This window comes from Cetorhinus maximus, chromosome 1 (assembly GCF_964194155.1).
Source record: "Cetorhinus maximus chromosome 1, sCetMax3.hap1.1, whole genome shotgun sequence".
Taxonomy (NCBI): Eukaryota; Metazoa; Chordata; class Chondrichthyes; order Lamniformes; family Cetorhinidae; genus Cetorhinus; species Cetorhinus maximus.
The window spans coordinates 142,400,403-142,422,751 of record NC_135879.1 but is presented as its reverse complement, the minus strand read 5'-3'; the positions used below and the strand labels follow the sequence as shown (position 1 = coordinate 142,422,751).

General features: G+C 45.5%; 1 protein-coding gene across 1 annotated transcript in view; it reads left to right on the top strand.

Annotated features, from left to right (window-relative positions):
- Positions 1-8,821: 8,821 nt before the first annotated feature.
- Positions 8,822-22,349, top strand: part of sgcb (sarcoglycan, beta (dystrophin-associated glycoprotein)) — a 29,254-nt gene continuing 15,726 nt past the window's right edge. Inside the window, exons 1-2 of the mRNA XM_078547805.1 lie at positions 8,822-8,920; positions 14,338-14,544. Of these exons, the coding sequence (XP_078403931.1) occupies positions 8,906-8,920; positions 14,338-14,544 (222 nt within the window). The 5' untranslated portion in view covers positions 8,822-8,905. The remainder of the gene's footprint in view (positions 8,921-14,337; positions 14,545-22,349) is intronic.

Here is a 22,349-nt window from a genome sequence, read left to right as displayed (position 1 = left end):
GATCCGGATGATTTGTGTCCCAGACTGCTGAGGGAGGCAAGGGAGGAGATCGCAGGGGCTCTGACCCAAAATTTTAATTCCTCTCTGGCCACAGGGGAGGTGCCAGAGGACTGGAGAACAACTATTGTGGTTCCACTATTTAAGAAGGGTTGTAGAGATAAGCCAGGGAACTACAGACCAGTGAGTCTCACGTCAGTGGTAGAGAAACTATTGGAGAAAATTCTGAAGGAGAGAATCTATATCCACTTGGAGAGGCAAGGTTTGATCAGGGATAGTCAACATGGTTTTGTCAGAAAGAGGTCATGCCTAACAAATTTGATTGAATTTTTTGAGGAGGTGACCAGGTGTTAGATGAGGGTAGTTGATGTAGTTTATATGGATTTCAGCAAAGCCTTTGACAAGGTCCCACATGGGAGACTTATAAAGAAGGTAAAGGCACATGGGATACAGGGTAATTTGATAAGGTGGATTCAAAATTGGCTTAGCTGTAGGAGACAGGGTGATGTAGGGTGATGACAGAAGGATGCTTTAGTGACTGGAAGCCAGTGTCCAGTGGCGTACCACAGGGATCCATGCTGGGTCCCCTATTATTCGTCATTTATATAAGGGACATAGATGACTATGTGAGGGGTAGGATTAGTAAGTTTGCAGATGACACAAAGATTGGCCAGGTGGTTAACAGTGAGGTTGAGTGTCTTGGGCTACAGGAAGATATAGACGGGATGGTCAAATGGACAGATAAGTGAGGGATGGAATTTAACCCTGAAAAGTGTGAGGTGATATACTTTGGATGGAGTAATTTGACAAGCATGTATTCAATGAACGGCATGACACTAGGAAGTTCTGAGGAACAAAGGGACCTTGGCGTGTGTGTCCATAGTTCTCTGAAGGCGGAGGGGCATGTTAGTGGGTGGTGAAAAATGCACATGGGACACTTGCCTTTATCAATCAAGGTGTAGCTTACAAAAGTAGGGAGGTCATTTTGGAGTTGTATAGAACGTTGGTGAGGCCACAGCTGGAGTACTGTGTGCAGTTCTGGTCACCACATTATAAGAAGGATGTGATTGCACTGGAGGGGGTACAGAGAAGATTCACCAGGATGTTGCCTGGGATGAAACATTTAAGTTATGAAGAGAGGTTGGATAGACTTGGATTGTTTTCGTTGGAGCAGAGAAGACTGAGGGGCAACCTGATCGAGGTGTACAAGATTATAAGGGGCATGGACAAGGTGGATAGGGAGCAGCTGTTCCCCTTAGTTGAAGAGTCAGTCACGAGGTTCAAGGTGAGGGGCAGGAGGTTTAGGGGGGATGTGAGGAAAAACTTTTTTACCCAGAGGGTGGTGACGGTCTGGAATGCACTGCCTGGGAGGGTGGTGGAGGCAGGTTGCCTCACATCCTTTAAAAAGTACCTGGATGAGCACTTGGCACGTCATAACATTCAAGGCTATGGGCCAAGTGCTGGTAAATGGGATTATGTAGGTAGGTCAGGTGTTTCTCACGTGTTGGTGCAGACTCGATGGGCCGAAGGGCCTCTTCTGCACTGTGATATTCTGTGATTCTGTGATACTCTTTCTTTGACTCAAAAAAGCCTGGTTAAATTGGCTCCTTCGAAAACATAAATACATTTTGATTGGGAAAAGGTATCCACGGGAGAAGGGATCCTTTTAAATTAACCCTGTTGCGACCAACTGAGGGGGCTTAATAAAGAATGGGAGCCAGTTCATCCCTCTTCACCCAGGAGCATCAAAATTTGGGGTATCTTGTCTGGGATTATAACAAATTGCGGGACCTCACCCGGGGACTAGTCGTAACAATATCATTTTATTTAAAAATAACTTCCCATAAACAGACAAGTTTCCTTGTCTCCAATTCTATTAGACTATTGAACGTGACATACTTGGTAATATTCTACAACCTTTGCAAACCCAGCCCATTTTCTCAGGGTGATTTAGTCATTTAAGAAATTTACATTATTATTGCAGCAAGGTGAAAGCTTTAGCTTTTCCACAATTAGAAGGATCAGGTCAACAAGAGATTAATATAAACATAAAAGGCTGGTAATACCCAGCAGCCAGGCTGTGTTAGCTTGGGACTTGCTATCTGTCCCTTTGCTCCAGTCTCTCCTGGCAGCTACTTTCAAAACCAACTGAACTCAAGTAGCTTCCAAATCAAACTGCTGTTTCTAGTTTCTTTTGTGTGTGTGTCTGTGGGAGGGACCTGCCTCCCTGTTGCTAGGCAACAGCCCAGTTTCTCTACTCTTGTTTGTTTAACTTAGCTGCAACAGTCGTAAAACTCTCATTAGAAAAGCAGGCACCTTTTAAAGTGAAACTAAAACTCAATTTGACCTTTTCTTAGCACACAGATATCGAAATACAAATCAAACTCAAACATTAAAACTAAAACTCATTCCCATCACCCACAAATACAACTTACTGAAACTATCTTTTTTTTATTCATTCATGGGGTGTCATGTGTCGCTTGCTGGGCCAGCATTTATTGCCCATCCCTAATTGCCCTTGAGATCTGAGTGGCTTGTTAGGCTATTTCAGAGGACATTTAAGAGTCAACCACATTTGGCCAGACTGGGTAAGGATGGCAGATTTCCTTCCCCAAAGGACATTAATGAACCAGATGGATTTTTACAACAAGCAACAATGGTTTCATGGTCACCATTAGACTTTTAATGCCAGATTTTTTATTGAATTCAAATTTCACCATATGCTGGGGTAGGATTTGAACCTAGGTCCCCTGGATATCTGGAGTACTGGATATCTGGAGTACTAGTCCAGTGACAATACCACTCCGCCCTTATCTCTATTTCCTAACACCATCCCTTGGGAGGAAAGAAAGCTTCACATTGTTTCTTTACAATGGTCTTACATCCACCTTACACAAACTTAACATCACAAACATCTAACAATGGCTTATTACATTCTATATAGATAAACCTTTCACCTCATTTCACAATTACACCTTATATCTTACAACTACAAAGACTTAAGCAAAACAAAGTCAATCAATGTAATAAGATTAGCAAAATTTGTACATCATAGTATTATTATAACTCAATTTTTATGTTTCTTTTTCCTCTTATTCCCAGTCTTTAACTCAGCAAAGAATGTTTCATTTAAGTCTACAGCCCAATCATACTTTTCGTTCGCTGTAGGCGTAATTCCACCCCAAGCCCATTTTCCAAACTCAAATGTGGTTAATTCTTATTTTGATTTAACAAAGTCAAAATGTGATTTTTGTGTATTAACATCTCATTCCTTCTCTGGTCAAAATCTCTTTTCGTCATTTCAAGCATGTTGTTGAGATGCTTTTTATGTTCACTCAAAAGGGTTTCATGTTCCTGCTTGGTTTGATCTTTAAACTTTTTGTGTATTGTTGTTTCTCCAGATCCCATTTCGAACGGGTCTTTTCCACTTCTCTGAGAAATGTCAATTATATTCGCCCTGTGGAGTTTCATAGTTTCTTCTAACCCTTCAACTCCTTTATACGACCCATGGACTATGTTATTCCACTCCTTTACAGGTTTTGTATGATCTTTTGCAAACTATCCACTTGCCTGGATTCCAACTGCTGTATTTTGTGTATTAACACTGGCAAACACTTGTAAATCAATGTCTCTGGTCATTGACCTTTCCAGGCCTTTTTGCGCTTTCAGTCCTTTTTGTTGGCAATTTTTGATTTCCAATTCTGCAGATACATAAGTTGTTTTCATATTGTCCATTACTGAAGTTGACACATCAGTAATGCTACTGGGATCAGTTTTTAGCTCAACTGGACCACAATTCAGCAAGAAATTTTTATTCACAGGAGCAACTTTGGAACTGTGATACTCTATGCCACACATCTTCTTTTTCATCTTCTCCAGTTTGCATTGAAGTTTGAGAATCTCATTGCTCTTTTCACAACGACACTCGAACAGTTTGTTAAATTTGGTTTTTAGCTCTGCATTCAACCAATTATTCTGATTTACCAACAATTTTCCTTTCCCTGATCAAGGCATTTTCCATGATTTTTCATAGCAACTACTTGTTTTTCTATGCTTGTAGTTCATCAAGTTTTAACTGAAGATCGACCTTTGCTAAATTTGCTTCTCCAAGTTTATCATTTAGATATTTCATGTCCTCAGTCAAATGTTCTACTTTCTGTGACTGATTCTCAGTTGTTCTCACCAATTCTCTTCTTTCATTAGCAAACTCCTCTTTTATACATGAAAATTGTTTTTCTACATTAATCAGGTTTTCCTTCAATAGCTTGCTATCAGCAATAAGTGTTTCACTTTTGGCCACAGGAGCATTCTGAAGTTGGTTAAGGTCAACATGATCAACCACCCGCTGTAATACAGCTGTTACCACATTACTGTCTCCACTAGCCAAATCATTACCCAGAATAAAAGCCACCCCTTCAATAGGTGATTTAGGAATAATTCCCAACGTAACAACTCCATTTATAAAGTGACTTTGTAAGTTAATTTTACACAAAGAAACAGGTTCATAAATTCCATTAATACCTCTTATTAATACTTTTTCCTTCATAAAACTACCTGGAATGCAAATTGTGTTATCAGCTACCATCAATGATTGATCTGTCCCTGTATCTCTCAAAATGTTGATCTGTTTACTTATTTTGTTGGAGGAGTAAGGGAACACTATTCCATTCAACACAAAGCATCCTGAACCTCTGTTAGCCTGGCTTCCTTCATGAGTAATCAAAGAAGAATTCTCTGGACTATCCTGAACCATATCCCCTTTCTCGTATATTCTGAGAGAACACGTTTCACCTGTACTACTGCTATAGTTTTCACAACCATTTCCTTTTCTGATGCAACCCTTCCTGAGGATTTCTTAGGCGTTCCTACTACTGCAATAGGCCTGCTATTTAATCTCAAGCAATCTGCCCTAACATGTCCCACCTTGTTACAATGAAAACACTTAGGCTTTCAAATGTCACTTCCACCCTCAGTACCTTCCTTTCTGGTTGAGGACTGGCTATATGCCACCTTTGCTCCAGTCTCTCCTGGCAGCTACTTTCAAAACCAACTGAACTCAAACAGCTTCCCAATCAAACTGCTGTTTCTAGTTTCTTGTGTGTGTGTGTCTGTGGGAGGGACCTGTCTCTCCGGACCCCTGTTGCTGGGCAACAGCCCAGTTTCTCTACTCTTGTTTGTTTAATTTAGCTGCAACAGTTGTAAAACTTTCATTGGCACCTTTTAAAGTGAAACTAAAACTCAGTCTGATATTTTCCTATCACACAGATACAGAAATACAAATAAAACTATAACTTACTTAAACTCTCTCTATTTCCTAACATGAGTATCACAGCTGTAGCAGGCCTCCCAACACCCTTCCTACTGAAAGTAAATTTGAGACTCCAACATTAACTACTGTTAATTTATAAAAAGCAAGCAGCTTGTCTTTTTGTTTTCTGTTCCCTTTCTCTCCCCCAGACCCCTGTTTGAGAACCACTGATTTAGAGATAGCAGAGAGGTCAAGAGAGGTAATGGTGAGGTACAGCTGGGTATCATCAGCCAACATGCGAAAACTAACACATTGTTTTTGAACTAGGCTGCTGAAGGACAATATTTAGATGAGAAATTGGTCGAGGATAGATCCTTGGGGGACAACAGAGCTAAAGATGCTGGAGTGGGAAAAGAAGCCATTGAGGGGCTGACAGAATGGAGATAAAATCCTGTATTTAGGGTATGGATTTTATCAGGATAAATATGAAAATGCCTACAAAGACCAACCAAGAGAACGATTTGGGAATCCAATTATATATTATATATTGTTGTATTATCTGTAAATATCTCTCAAACTGGTTTCGAACAGATGAACAGGAGGCAGCCATTCAGCTTCTTAGGCAAAAGCAGCTGTTCCCATAAGCTGAGGTGGGCCAAGTAGAGCCGATAGTCGAGCAACAGCTTGACATGTTGGACGGGGAGCACTCACAGGGCCTGGCTACAGACCCCGCTCTCCCTCTCCCCCCAGCTCTACTCCCTCAATACCCCATTCTCACCTCTCCCCTCTGGCCATGCTCCCAACACCTGGGCCCCACTCCCACGCCCACTCCTGGCCCTGCTCCCTCCCCTTGGACCCGCTCTGTCCCTACTCCCTTCCCTCTTGTTGCACCCTCCCCCCCCCCCACTCTCTTCCACTTTCCCACCCCTACCCTCCCTTCCTCTTCCCTCCCCCCCACTCCATCTCAGCTCCCTTCCTCTCCACACTCCCACTCCCTTCCCCTCCCACGTGCTCCCTACCTCTGCCCCCACTCTCTTCCTCTCCACACCCCCATTCCATTCCCATCCCCCTGCTCCATATCTCTCCCCTCTGCTCCCTTCCCCTCCCCCACCTCGACACCCACACTCCCTTCCTCTCCCCCCAATTTCTTCCTCTCCACACTCCAGCTCCTTCCTCTGCACTCCCTCCCCCCCCCCACCCTATACCTCTCCCTGTGCCCCCTACCTCTCCCCCAGCTCTTCCTCTCTTTCCCCCGCCCCCTTCCTCACCACCGCTCACTCCCTTCCTAAGCACCCCCTCCGCCCTGCTCTATACATCTCCCACCAGCTCCTTAGCTCTCACCCCAGCTCCCTACCTCTACCCCCCCTGCTCCCTTCCTCTCCCCCCTCACTCCCTTCCTCTGCACCTCCTTCCCCCCGCTCCAAAGCTCTCCCCCCACCCGCTGCATAACTCTCTCCCAGCTCTCTTCCCCTCCCTCCTTCTCCCTTCCTCTCCACGCTCCCACTCTCTTCCTTTCCCCCCGCTCCCTCCCTCTCTAACCTTTCCCCCTGCTTCATACCTCTCCACACTCCCGCTCCCTTCCTCTCCCCCCAGCTCCCTTCCTCGCCAGACCCCCTCTTCCCTTCCTGACACTCCCAACCTCTCCACCCAACTCCCTTCCTCTCCCCTCCGCTCCCTTCCCCTACCCCATGCTTCATACTTCTCCCCCCTCCTCCCTTGCCCTGCTCCCTTCCTCTTCCCCCTGCTCTCTTCCTCCCCAATTCTCTTCCGCACCTTCCCCACTGCTCCCCTTCCCATCGGTCTTCTTCCGCACCCCCCCCCACTTCACTCCTCTTGCCCCCCATCTCCCCTCTTCCATTTCCACCTCCGCTCCTCCTCCTCCCTCCTGCTCTTGCCCCCGCTCCTCTTTGCCCCACTCCAGTCCTCTTCAACCACACCTCCAACTCTTCTCCTCCCTCCACCTCCCACTGCAACATTTCCCCCATTGCCCCCTCCTCTTCTCTGCCCACTCTTCTCCCTGCTTCTCTTCCCCCCACCCCATCTTCTCCCACAACTCGCTACTCTTCCCCCGCCCCACTCTTGCTCCCCTGCTTATCTTTCCTCCACCCACTTCTTCCCCCCTTCCATCCCCATTCCCCATCCTCTTCCAACCCTCTTCCCCTGCTCCTCTTCCACCCACTCCTCTTCCTCTCCCACACAACCCCTGCTCCACTCCACCATCCGACCCCCTGCTCCACTTCCCTCCCTCCCCCACTCGACTCACCCCCGACCAGCTGCTCCACTTCCCTCCCTCCATCCCCCACCCTCTGCTCCACTTCCCCCACCCGACCCCCCGCTCCAACACCCACCCTCCCCGTTCCACTCCCCCACCTCCCCCCTCCACTTCCTCCATGTCCGTTCCACTTCCCGCCACCCCCCTGGTCCACATCCCCCTCCCTCCCCACTCCACCTCCTCCCTCATCCCCCCCCGGCTCCATCTCCCTCCCCCCCGCTCCACTTCCCTCCCACCCCCCACCCCCCACCCCCCCCACCCCGCTCCACTTCCCACCCTCCTCCCCGGACCCCCTGATTCATTTCCCCACACCCTCTTCCCCACACCCCACCTCCTCTTCCCCCTCCACTTCCTCCCCACCCGACCCTCTTTGCCCCTTCCCCTCACCACTTTTCACTTCTCTTCCCACCATTACCCCTCCCCCCACTCTTCCCTTTGACACCTCCCCCCTCTTCCCACGCTCAGCTTATACCCTCATTCCTCTTCCCCTGCCCCTCTTCCCCCCACTCCTCTTCCCTCCCGCTTCTCCCCTACGCACCCCCTCTTGCCTTCAACCCCTTTTCCCCCTCCCCCACTCTCCGCCCGCCCCCACTCTCTCCCCTTTCCCCCCACTCTCCCCTCCTCCCCCCGCGCCCACTCTCCCACTGCCCCCACTCCTCCCCTCTCCCCCCTCCCCTCCTCCCTCCCCCCCACGTTCCCTCTGCCCCTACTCTCCCCCCTCCCCCCGCCCCCACTCTCCCCACCTTCCCCCCGCCCCCACTCTCCCCACCTTCCCCCCGCCCCCACTCTCCCCCCTCCCCCGACACCACTCCCCCTCCGCCCACCTCCCTCTCCCGCAGCCCCCCTCCCCCTCCCCCCAACTCTGCCCCCCCCCACTCTGCCCCCTCCCCCCCCCACTCTGCCCCCTCCCCCCCCACTCTGCCCCCTCCCCCCCCCACTCTGCCCCCTCCCCCCCCCACTCTGCCCCCTCCCCCCCCACTCTGCCCCCTCCCCCCCCACTCTGCCCCCTCCCCCCCCACTCTGCCCCCTCCCCCCCCACTCTGCCCCCTCCCCCCCACTCTGCCCCCCCCCCCCCACTCTGCCCCCCCCCACTCTGCCCCCTCCCCCACCCCCACTCTGCCCCCTCCCCCACCCCCACTCTGCCCCCTCCCCCTCCCCCTCCCCCCCTCCCCCACTCTGCCCCCTCCCCCTCCCCCCCCTCCCCCACTCTGCCCCCTCCCCCACTCTGCCCCCTCCCCCTCCCCCACTCTGCCCCCTCCCCCTCCCCCACTCTGCCCCCTCCCCCATCCTCCGCCCCGCCCCCGGGCTCCTCTCTGTCTCTTCCGCCCCATTCTCCCCCTCTCTCGGTGGTTGAGTCCGGGGGGCGGGGCCTTTGCAGTGGGGACAAGATGGCGGCGGAACAGGTGAGGGTGAGAAACTTGGAGAAAGGAGAGAGGGAAAGGAAAATAGAGAGAGAGATTTTGCAGAATGTTTGAAAAATGGCGGAGACTGAGACACAAATGGAGAGAGGGAGAAAAGGTTGTGAGAGGTTATTGTTAAGGTAGAATGGATTATAAAGTGGCAGATGGAATCAGTTGCAGTAAATGTAATGTCGCGTTTTTATAACATCTGAAGGTTATTATACTTTGATGGAGGAATGGGTTCTGTGGAAAAACAGGGATTTTGTGTTCTGCTTCAAGATATTAAAGGTAGTTCTACAAGTGGATCCAGCCATAAAATATAACTAATATAATACAATTAGGATTAATGGTAAGAGGTATAGAATATGAAATATGAGATATAATGGTGAATCTATTCAAAACTTTAGAAAGATTATAGTTGGAGTGCTGTGTGCGGCTTTCAGCCCAACACTATAGGATGGATATTGAGGCAATAGAAAGGATACAGCACCAAATGATTAGGATGTTGCCTGGTATAAGGGAATACAAATACAAGCAAAAATAAAAAAATCTGAGCTTGCCTTCATTAGAACAGGGGAAATTAAGGAGTAATTGATGGTATTTAAAATCATGAAGGAATGAGATAGAGTAGTTTGCAGCAAACTGTTTCCTGTGGTTAAGAGATCCAGAGTGAGGGACACAGCTTTAAGATTAAATGCCAAAGATTTAGGACAGAGAGCATGAGTAATTTCTTTATGCAGCAGGCTAGAGTTAGTGGTTGAAGCAGGCACCATGTTAGCTTTTAAGAATCGGTTAAAGAGGTGACCAAACGAAAAGGGTATATTATATAGGGCAAACATGTAGAATTAAGATTACTGTTTATGTGAAGTATAAACAACACAGATTGGTTGGATCAAATGGCATGTTTCCTTATTGTAATTTTGATGTAATTCCACATAAATATTAGAAAATAATTATTATTTCTCAGCTGATCTGGATCATTTCCTTTTTTTCCACTGTTGTCATCTGCCTCACCATCGGCTTCTGTGTGTTGTTTTTGCCTTCCCTTTGTTCTTACGAGGCAGGAATGGTTTTCCTTCATTTCCTTTTTTAAAAGAGGAGGAGAGCTAATGCAGGGGCTATAGGCTGTGTTAGGGCCAATGCCGGTATTGTAGGCTGCCTTGGGAACACAGAATATGCATTGCAGCCACCCACCAGTACCCCGCATCCAGAATGTTAGGGCTGAGTTCTCCAGCTGGTCCACGGGCAGTGTTTGTGTTTCACAAAGGAAGCCAGTTGGTTAACTGTGTTGCAATCTGACAATCATTCACATTGCATTTCTTAACTTTTATCCTGTGGGATCATTTCAGGCTTCCTTAGGGGGCAGCAGTAACATCATCTGTATATAAAAATATAAAACATGTCAGATATGTGTTTGCTAAAGAAAGCCAATTGATCCAGTCCTTATGGAGATAAGCACCAGTGGTGTGAGGGGCTGCTGCAACTTCATAGCGTCATGACTACACAAGGTTGAAAAAAAAATCCTAGGTTGTACCTGCGCAGTCATATGTATTTCCTTCGTCAATCCCATAAACTGCTTTAACAAGAAAGGTTTCCAATCTCTTGAAGTCCAGCTAATTTGTGATAAGCAGGAACACATCATGTTTTTCTGGCAAATGCCAAAATGCCTTTAATTTTAAAGTAATTCACCAAGCCTGTACTTTGACCTAGGAGGGCAAGTTTCTATGTGGATACTGGGCGATGATATCCTCTATGATCGTGGTTGGTGACATTTGTGCTTTATTCTTAGGACACCAGTGCAGCAGCATTTGAGCAATGTCTGCTTTTCTTTTCTACCACTGATGCCATAAAATGCACAATTGTATTTCTGAAGGTATATTTTAGGTGTCTGGATCGGTCTTCAATATAGTCCACCTCAGATCTCAAAGATTGAGGTGATAGGCTAGCAGCTGTATAACTTTACTTATAAAACTGCCTTATAATAGAAGCTCTGGAGGAAAGCAGCTAAGAGTCTGTACACACAGGAACTTTACAGCTGCTATAACTTAAATGAAATCTATATTGTGTGCACATAGTGTCTCAGTCCACAATGTTTTTTAAAATTCATTCATGGGATGTGGGCTTCGCTGGCTGGGCCAGCATTTATTGCCCATCCCTAGTTGCCTTTGAGAAGGTGGTGGTGAGCTGCCTTCTTGAACCGCTGCAGTCCATGTGGCGTAGGTACACCTACAGTGCTGTTAGGGAGGGACTTCCAGGATTTTGACCCAGCGACAGTGAAGGAATGGCAATATATTTCCAAGTCAGGATGGTGAGTGACTTGGAGGGGATCTTCCAGTTGGTGGTGTTCCCATCTATCTGCTGCCATTGTCCTTCTAGATGGTAGTGGTAGTGGGTTTCGAAGGTGCTGTCAAAGGAGCCTTGGTGAATTCCTGCAATGCATCTTGTAGATGGTACACACTGCTGCTACCGTGCGCCGGTGGTGAAGGGAGTTAATGTTTGTGGCAGGGGTACCAATCAAGTAGACTGCTTTGTCCTGGACTATTGTGTCAAACTTCTTGAGCGTGTGGGAGCTGCACATATCCAGGCAAGTGGGGAGTATTCCATCACACTCCTGACTTGTGCCTTGTAGATGGTGGACAGGCTTTGGGGAGTCAGAGGTGAGTTACTCGCTGCAGGACTCCTAGCCTCTAACCTGCTCTTTTGGCCACAGTATTAAATGGCTAGTCCAGTTCAGTCTGGTCAATGGTACCCCCCAGTATGTTGATAGTGGGAATTCAGTGATGGTAATGCCATTGAATGCCAAGGGCCGATGGTTAGATTCTCTCTTCTTGCAGTTGGTCATTTCCTGGCACTTGTGTGGTGTGAATGTTACTTGCCATTAGTCAGCCCAAGCCTGGATATTGTCCAGGTCTTGCTGCATTTGGACATGGACTCCTTCAGTATCTGAGTAGTCATGAATGGTCCTGAACATTGTGCAATCATCAGCGAACATCTCCACTTCTGACCTTACGATGGAGCAAAGGTCATTGATGAAGCAGCTGAAGATGGTTGAACCTAGCAGTGATGTCCTGGAGCTGAGATGACTGACCTCCAATAACCACAACCATCTTCCTTCAACCAGTGGAGAGTTTTCCCCCGATTCCCATTGACTCAAATTTTGCTAGGGCTCCTTGATGCCACACTTGGTCAAATGTGGCCTTGATCTCAAGGGCAGTCACTCTCACCTCACCTTGGGAGTTCAGCTCTTTTGTCCATGTTAGAACCAAGCCTGTAATGAGGTCAGGAGCTGAGTGGCCCTGGTGGAACCCAAACTGGGCGTCACTGAGCAGGTTATTGCTAAGCAAGTGCTGTTTGATAGCATTGTGATGACCCCTTCCATTACTTTACTGATGATCGAGAGTAGACTGATGGGGTAGTAATTGGCCGGGTTGGATTTGTCCTGCTTTTTGTGTACAGGACATACCTGGGCAATTTTCCTCATAGCCGGGTAGATGCCACTGTTGTAGCTGTACTGGAACAGCTTGGCTAGAGGGGGGTGCGGCAAGTTCTGGAGCACAAGCCTTCAGTACTATTGCCAGAATATTGTCAGGTCTCATGTTCCCATGATGCTGGTTCTCTCAAACCTAGGTTGTGCTTTTCCTGAATATTACCTGCGAGGCAAGAGTACAGGAGGTCATTTATTGCTGCCTTCCAGCCAGAGCCCCTTGAGTCTGATGTGCCTGTTGTCTCATGGTAGGTAAGCCCAAGGATGGGCCTTCATGTTCACTTCTTAGGCTTCTGAAGTTGGCAAATTAGCCTTGTCTCTTTTCTGTCCAGCATGCAGTCATCTGAAAGAGGTTAGTGGGATGATACCCATGTACTGCCACCCTGAGAGAGATTAGTATCTTGAGTGATTTCCTGCTGTGTTGCTAGTGTCAGATATTGATTCCTCATGATTCTCTACTGATCTGCAGGGAAAAGTACCTAATGTTACCAATCACATCAATAAAGTCCTGAGAGGTAGTTGATATCCCAGCCACAATCATTTGGAGACTGGAAAAGACTAATCTTCAATCTGGTACACAAGGCCTCTAAGCAGCCTGTGTAACAATGATAGAAGTATAGATGTCCACAGGGGCTCTGTCATTGTAACCTGCACTAAGGCCAGCCTGGAGCTGCTGCATGCTCAAGAGTGGACTGTAATACTGCAACGCTGTTCAAGGTGTTACACATGTAGATAGTGAATTCCTGCAATTGATATAATAGTGGTTGCACATACATCAAATGCTCTGCAAGCATCCTTTGAAAAAGTGGACTTATGAGACTAAGTCATGTGGTTTTTCAGCAGGGGTGGGGTGACCTCTTCCTCAATCACTGATACTTTCCTCCCTATTTTGCACAACAACTATTTCTGCCCCTTTTTGCTTTGTGCATCACTCTGTGCACTCCCCTCTGGCTCATTGTGTACTGCCTCTTGGGTTTTTGGACTGGTGCCTGGTAAGGGGAAAGTGATTGACAGCGTGCATGATGACGTACTGACTGCCAGGAAGCAGTGAGTTTCTTGGTGGGGTGTATCTAGAGGAGGACAAGAAAAAAGGTTAGATGATGTTCCTGAGTACCAGACTTTATGGCTTTTAGTAGGAGTGATATACAAGTTGTATGATGCAGTTTGCTGACTGGTTAGGCCAATGCAGCCTGCACTGTTGGATCAGCCTGGCACTGCTACATACCCCAGAGTGGACTGTAATACTACAAATTGCTACAGCTGAGAAGGAAGAGAAGCAGGCCGTCATGCCAAACTTGCAACTGAACCTTACCTTCTGATTCCTCCCATACTCAAACATTTTCTTAGTGTGGCCTGGAGCTTGGAGGATCGGTGCTAATTTCTCTCATGTCCTGGGGTCTTCTGCTTTAAGAAGAATGCAAAAAGTGAGAATGCAGTCAATTAGAGGTGTCATCAGGCCGACTAATGTAAAAACCCTTCAAATGAAGAGAAGCTAAAGAAAAAAAAGGCCAATATTTTCTCCAGTAAAAGCTTCATCCTGTCTGAGCAGTTTCCAGATACAATATTGTACTATAACTCTGTTGTCACTCTTATTCCCTGATAACGATCTTGAGAGTATTTTTCTCAGCCAAGTTTTGCCCCTCTGGTTTGAAAGACATAGTTGGTGATTATTTCTGTCTATACAGTAATACTGCACAATCTTGGAATGGAAGTACACAGTCCAAAGACTTATAAAGATCAGTATATTTGTACCTAACTTAGATCTTTGACAAATATTCTTCAATTCAAAACAGTTTCAATTGATATATTCAGTGACGATCTAAATTGATTCACAGTAAGACATGAGTTGTATTTTTCGGTAGGGAACAGCTGAAAAACAATTGCACATTATTTACTACGCTAATTTTGAACGTTTTTTTCCTTGTTCTTTCAACAGAGTTCAAATGGTCCTGTTCGGCGTTCTATGCATGAGAAAGCAGTTGATCGTAGAAATATAAACAAGGAGCACAACAGCAACTTTAAGGCTGGTTATGTCCCAATTGATGAAGAGAGACTGCACAAGACAGGGTTAAGAGGTCGTAAGGGCAATCTGGCCATTTGTGTAATTGTCCTTATGTTTATACTGGCAGTAATTAATTTAATTGTGAGTACAACCCTTTGTCAATATGTTGACAATACTGAGTGATAATGGGAATGCATATGATGTAATGGACAGTAGCATAATGGTTATGCGACTGAACTAGTAATCGAGAGGCCTGGTCTAATAATCTGAAGACATGAGTTTAAATCTCACCATGGCAGCTGGGGGAATTTAAATTCAGTTAATAAATAAATCTGGAATTAAAAGCTAGTGTCAGGAATGGTGACCATGAAACTAGCAAATTGTCATAAAAATCCATCTGATTCGCTAATGTCCTTTAGGGAAGGAAATCTGCTGTCCTCAACTGGTCTAGTCTATATGTGGCTCCAGACCCACAGCAGTGTTTTTTTTAAAATTCGTTCATGGAATATGGGCGTCATCGGCTAGGCCAGCATTTATTGCCCATCCCTAATTGCCCTTGAGAAGGAGATTGACCTCCAACAACCACAACCATCTTCCTTTGTGCTAGGTATGACTCCAACCAGCGGAGAGTTTTCACCTGATTCCCATTGACTCCAGTTTTGCTAGGGCTCCTTGATGCCACACTCGGTCAAATGCTGCCTTGATGTCAAAGGCAATCACTCTCACCTCACCTCGGGAGTTCAGCTCTTTTGTCCATGTTTGAACGAAGGCTGTAATGAGTTCAGGAGCTGAGTGGCCCTGGCAGAACCCAAACTGAGCGTCAGTGAGCAGGTTATTGCTAAGCAAGTGCCGCTTGATAGCCCTGTTGATGACCCCTTCCATCACTTTGCAGGTGATGGAGAGTAGACTGATGGGGCGGTAATTGGCCAGGTTGGATTTATCCTGCTTTTTGTGTACATGACATACCTGGGCAATTTTCCACATTGCCGGGTAGATGCCAGTGTTGTAGCTGTACTGGCTAGGGGTGCAGCAAGCTCTGGAGCACAAATCTTCAGTACAATTGCCGGAACATATCACGGCCCATAGCCTTTGCAGTATCCAGTGCCTTCAGCTGTTTCTAGATATCATGTGGGGTGATTTGAATTGGCTGAAGACTGGCATCTGTGATGCTGGAGACCTCCGGAGGAGGCCGAGCTGGATCATCCATTCTGGATGAAGATTGTTGCAAATGCTTCAGTCTTATCTTTTGCACTGATGTGCTGGGCTCCCCCATTATTGAGGATGGGGGTATTTGTGGAGCCTCCTCCAGTGAGATGTTTAATCATCCACTGCCATTAACCACTGGATGTGGCAGGACCACAGAACTTGGATATGATCCGTTGGTTGTGGAATAGCTTAGCTCTGTCTATCACTTTCTGCTTATGCTTTTTGGCACACAAGTAGTCCTGTGTTGTAGCTTCATCAGATTGACACCTCATTTTTAAGTATGTCTGGTGCTGCTCCTGGCATGCCCCCCTGCACTCTTCATTGAATGTGTTTGACTCCTAGCTGCCCAATGAAATGGCCTAGCAAGCCACTCAGTTAAGACCAATTAGGTAATCAATGCTGGCCTTCCCAGTGATGTCCACGCGCTGTTAAAGAATAAAAAATATGCAAAATTTAAATTATTCTGAGAATTGTATGAGCAATCTGAATGCAAAATCTGAAAGTGCTAATTTTTTAACTCTTGAAACTGGCGCTTGTCTTCTGCCATAATCTTGTTCGTCATTTTGTCCTTTAGGTTGATCAATTCACCCATGCAAATACTGGTTATGGTAATGAGGAAATTTGAGTAACTATACACATTAATGTTTTTGTTTTGTACAAGCTTAGTAACTATGATGGTCACATGGTTAAATTCTAACTCTAAAGCAATGATTTGGTATGTCAGATTTATGTGACTTGCACTAAATATTTTTTCGGCCACGTTAACAAAATCTTGTCGGAGAATTGGAACTGGTGATAGGGCCATGAACCTGGGAGTCCCCAGTCAAGAATCTGCACACAGGTGACAGAAGAATGAAAGTCATAGCCACCTACGTTCGAACAGAGGCCCCGTTGGTCAACAGCATTTCTGACTGAGCAGTCCTCTTCAGGAAACCCTCTGCTCACCCCAAATGGGGAGGGGGCCCTAAAAATAAGTTGTCCCACTTTCTCCTGGTTGGGAACCACACCCTGCAGGATTACCAGCTTTGTGGTCAAAGAAAGAAAAATTTTAAATTTTGCAACTTGGAATGTTAGAACACTGATGGATAATCTCAAGAGTGACTGTCCGGGAAGAAGAACTGCAATCGTATCATGTGAGCTATCAAGGCTCCAAATTGAAATCAACGTCCTCAGTGAGACCCGCCTTCCTGAGGAGGGGCAGCTAAAGGAACAAGCAGGGAGATACATCCTCTATTAGAAAGGAATGGCTGACAGAGACCCTTGTGTCCACGGAGTTGTTTTCACCATTCAGAATACGATCTTGGATGTTCTGCCAGAACTCCCCGATTGTATAACTTCACCTACAGCTCAGCCATAATCAATATGCCACCACCATCAGCATTTATGCTCCGACACTTGACTCCGAAGACGCTGTTCAGGAAGAGTTCTATCTGACCTTGATGAAGTCCTCACTGCACTTCAGAGAAGAAAAGATTATCCTTCTGGGGGACTTTAATGCCAGGGTTGACACCAATGTCTGGCAAGGAACCATTTGGAAAAATGGCATCAAAAAAGCCAATGCAAATGGCATCCTCCTGCTGACAAAGTGTGGTCATTATAACAAAACACCCTCTTCCACTAGAAGGACAAATACAAAACCACATGGAGGCATCCAAGATCAAAGCATTGGCATTTCCTGGATTATGTCTTGTTCGGGTTAAAAATCTAAGTGATGTCTTTATCACTCAATCCATGCAGGGGACTGATGCCTGCTAGACAGAACATAGACTTGTTCAATCGGTAGTAAACATACACCTAGACATACACCATACACCAAGACATTGCAAGACCCAAACGTCCAAGAGGAAGAAGATCAATGTCTCAGCCTTAAAGCAACCCAATCGAAGAGAGGAATTCCAAGTATAGTTCATAACCAATCTGGAAAATCTTCACACATCCAACTGAATTCCAGAATAGTGGGTTCAAATAAAGTCAACTGTCCTAAACTCCTGAGCTCAGACCATTGAGTTCAAGCATTGTCATCACCAGGACTGGTTCGATGAAAACAATGCTGAAATATGTGACCTCCTAAAACAAAAACGACCAGCCTTCATTGTTTGGCAGAACAATGCAAGGTTGCAAGTCAAGAAGACAGTATTTCAACAGCTCAAGGCAGACACCCAAAGACAAATCCTGAAATAAAGGACACACAGTGGGAAGAGAAAGCCTGAGAGATCCAACAATATGCTAACCATCATGACATGCAAAGTTTTTTTGAAGCCACCAGGGTCATCTATAGACTAAGGTCAAATCACCTTCGCTCATAGGATAATGTTTCCCTTTTTAAGGTTGACAGTCTATCAGTGATGGAAAGAACATTTTCAACAACTCCTCAGCCATGAATTCAGAGTGGCAGCTGATACTCTCCAGGCTATCACCCAGTACCCTGTGATAGAATCCATGGGTGAACACCATCGACGGGAGAGCTGCAACATGCAATCAAATGGATGAGAAATAACAAAGCCTGTGGCCTTGATGGTATTCCAGCTGAGGTCTTCAACGCTGGTGGGCATTTGCTTACATCAAAACTCCATGCACTCATCCTACAGACTTGGGAGGAAAAAGAACTGAGTAAATGCACAAAGCATTTGAAACAAAACAGATAAACTGAGAGTGCACGTGGAAATAAATAAGTACGATTTGATAGCCATTACAGAGATATGGCTGCAGGAGGACATGGATTGGGATCTGAATATTAAAGGGTATGGGACGTTTAGGAAGAACAGGAAGTGAAGAAAAGGTGGAGGGGTGGCCCTATTAGTGAATGATGGTATTAGCATAATAGAGAGGGATAACCTAAGTTCAGGAAACCAGCATGTGGAAACGGTTTGGGTAGAGATGAGAAATGCTAAAGGCAAGAAGTCACTTGTGGAAGTCGTGTACAGGCCTCCTAATAGTAACCACATGGTAGAATGGAGCATAAAGGGAGCCTGTCAGAAAGGCACGGTGTTAATCATGGGAGATTTTAATCTACATATAGACTGGAAAAGTCAGATGGGCAAAGGTAACCTAGATGAGGAGTTCATAGAATGTTTCCAGGTTAGTTTCTTAGAACAGCATGTTCTGGAACCAGCTAGAGAGCAGGCTATATCAGACCTGGTATTGTGCAACAAGATGGAATTAATTAATGATCTCATAGTGAAGGCACCCGTAGGTGGCAGCAACCATAATATGCTTGAATTTTACATTCAGTTTGAGGGAGAGGAGAGTGAGTCTAAGACTAGTATTTTAAACTTAAATTAGGGCAATTATGAGGACATGAAAGCAGAGCTGGTTGAAGTGAATTGGCAAATTAGGTTAAGGGATATGTCAACAGAGATGCAGTGGCAAACATTTAAGGGGATATTTCAGAAAACATAGAATAGATACATTCCAATGAGTAAGAAAAAGTCCAAGTGACGGACACAACATCCATAGTTAACTAGAAAGGTTAAAGATAGTATCAAACTTAAAGAAAATGTATATAATTGTGCAAAGTTAGGTGGGAGGCCAGAAGATTGGACAGACTATAAGGAACAGTAAAGGGTGACTAAAAGATTAATAAGGAGGGAAAAATTAGAGTACGAGAGAAAGCAAGCCAGTAATATAAAAACAGATAGTAAGAATTTCTATAAATAGTGTAAAAAGAAAAGAGTTAACAAAGTGAGTGTTGGTCCTATAGAAGTGAGTCTGGAGAATTGATAATGGAAAACAAGGAAATGGCAGATGAATTGAACAGGCATTTTGCATCAGTCTTCACTGTAGAGAATGCAAGTAACATCCCAGAAGTAGCTATAAATCAGGAAATGGAAGGGAGGAAGGAACTCAGGAGAAACGATAACACCAGAGAAGTGGTAATGAGTAAATTGTTGGAGCCGCAGGCTGACAAGTGCCTGGATCCTGATGGACTTCATCCTAGGGTCTTAAAAGAAGTAGCTAGTGAGATAGTTGATGCATTGGTTTTAATTTTCTGAAACCCCCTAGATTTGGGAAAGGTTCCATTAGATTGGAAAATAGCAAATGTAACTCCATTATTCAAAAAGGGAGGGAGACAGAAAGCAGGAAACTACAGGCTAGTTAGCTTAACATCTGTCATAGGGAAAATGTTAGAAGCTATTATTAAAGATGCTATAGCAGGGCACTTGGATAAGTTCAAGGTAATCAGGCAGTCAGCATGGTTTTGTGAAAGGGAAATCATGTTTAACCAACTTATTGGAGTACTTTGAGGAAGCAGCGTGCTGTGGATAAAGAGGAACAGGTGGATGCACTATACTTAGATTTCCAGAAGGCATTTGATAAAGTGCCACATCAAAGCTTATTGTGGAAAACAAAAGCTCATGGTAAACGGGTAACATATTGACATGGATAGACGACTGGCTGGCTAACAAGAAGCTGAGAGTAGGCATAAATGGATCTTTTTCAGGTTGGCAAGATGTAACAAATGGTGTGCCACAGGGATCAGTGCTGGGACCTCAACTGTTTACAATTTATATAAATGACTTGGATGGATGGGATGGTTGCCAAATTTGCTGATGACACAAATACAGGTAGGAAAGTAATTCGTGAAAAGGACATAAGGCGGCTACAAAGGGATAAAGATAGGTTAAGTAAGTGGGCAAAGATCTGGCAAATGGAGCATAATGTGGGAAAATGTGAAATTGTCCATTTTGGCAGGAAGAATGAAAAAAAGCATATTATCTAAATGGTAAAAGACTGCAGAGTTCTGAGATGCACAGGGATCTGGGTGTATTAGTGCATGAATCCCAAAAGGCTAGTATTCAGGCACAGCAAGTAATTAGGAAAGCTAATAGAATGTTATCATTTATTGCAAGGGGAATTGAATATGAAAGTAGGGAGGTTATGCTTCAGTTGTACAGAGCACTAGTGAGACCACATCTGCAGTACTGTGTACAGTATTGGTTACCTTATTTAAGGAAGGACGTAAATGTGTTGGAAACAGTTCAGAGACGGTTTACCAGACTAATAACTGGAATGGGCGGGTTGTCTTATGAGGAAAGGCTGGACAGGGTAGGATTGTATGCACTGGAGTTTAGAAGAGTAAGAGGCGACTTGATTGCAACAAAAGATCCTAAGGGGTCTTGACAGGGTGGATGTGGAGGGGATGTTTCCTCTTGTGGGAGAATCTAGAACTGGGGTTACTGTTTAAAAATAAATGTTGCCCATTTAAAGCGAAAATTTTTCTCTGAGGGTCTTTGGAACTCTCTTCCTGAAAAAGTGGTGGAAGCAGAGTCTTTGAATATTTTTAAGGCAGAGGTGGATAAATTCTTGGTAAGCAAGGGGATGATAGGTTATCGGGGGTAGTGGGGGATGCAGATTTGAGGTTACTATCAGATCAGCCATGATCTTATTAAATGGCGGAGCAGGCTTGAGGGGCCGAATGGCCTACTCCTGCTTCTTGTTCATATGTAATTCCCCACCCCACCCTCCAACTTCAGGAAGGCGACAATTGAAATTAACTTCAAGAAGGGAGATAAATCATGCTGTGGGAACTGTGGAGGTATTTCCCTCTTGTCCATAGGGAAAATCCTGACAAATCCTGATTCTCCTGAGTCACCTACTTCCTGTGGCTGAAGAAATCCTCCCAGAGACACACTGTGGCTTTAGACCTTCCAGAGGAACTTCTGACATGGCCTTTGTTGCCAGACAAATCCAATAAAAATGTCAAGATGTCAACACCACGAACTCTTCATTGCGTTCATCAACCTCACCAAAGCACCTGACTCAGTAAATCATGAGGCTCTGTGGATTGTGCTGCAAAAATTTGGATGTCTAAGAAACTTCATGACAACCCAGCAATTGCTCCATGATGACTATGACTGCAATATCTTTAGTGGGAGTACCTTCAAATTCCCGGCCCGGGGTCAAGCAAGGCTGTGTGATAGCTCCCATACTGGTTACAATCTACCCGACCTGAAGCTATTCATGTCATCAAAGATCAACTGCTCTCTGGTGTCAGTATTAAGCACCACGTTGATGAAAAACTGGAAAATGTTGAGTGCTTCCCATACCTCGGCAGCCACCTCTCTCAAAAATCCACTATTGACGAGGAAAACCATCACCGGATCAGCTGCACCACTTCAGCCTTCTACAAATTACGGCAGCAAGTGATTTACAACAAAGGCCTCCTCAAATCAACAGAAGTTCTCATGTATAGTTGTTGTCACCACAGTCCTGTACTACAGTGAGACCTGGGCTATGTATCAGCAACATATAAGAGCGCTAGAGAAATTCCATTAGCAATACCTCCGCCGCATCCTCCAGATTTGGTGGGAGGACTGTTGAACAAACCATAGTGTCCTTCTTGAAGCCAGTTCCACAAGCATTCAGGCAAAACTCCTGCAAAATCAACTTTGTTGAGCTGAACACTGTGTCTGGATGGCCAAAAACCAATTCCCCGGCATGTCATGTTTTCTTAACCCTCAAATAGCCAACATTCCAGGGCAGGACAAAGAAAACGCTTCAAAGGTACTTTGAAGTTCTCCTTGAAGTGCAGTAACATTAACATTAATGACTGGGAGGAGCTTGCTACCAATCGTTCAAAATGGCGACAACTTGTCCATCAAGTTGCAGTACACTTTGAGTCACAATGTCTTAATGATGGGGCAGAGAAGGAAGGAAAAGGAAGCAAATCCTGCACACCAGATCCCACTACCTCGTGGGTCATCCTGCCTCATGTGCCCAAAGATCTGTGAATTGAGAAT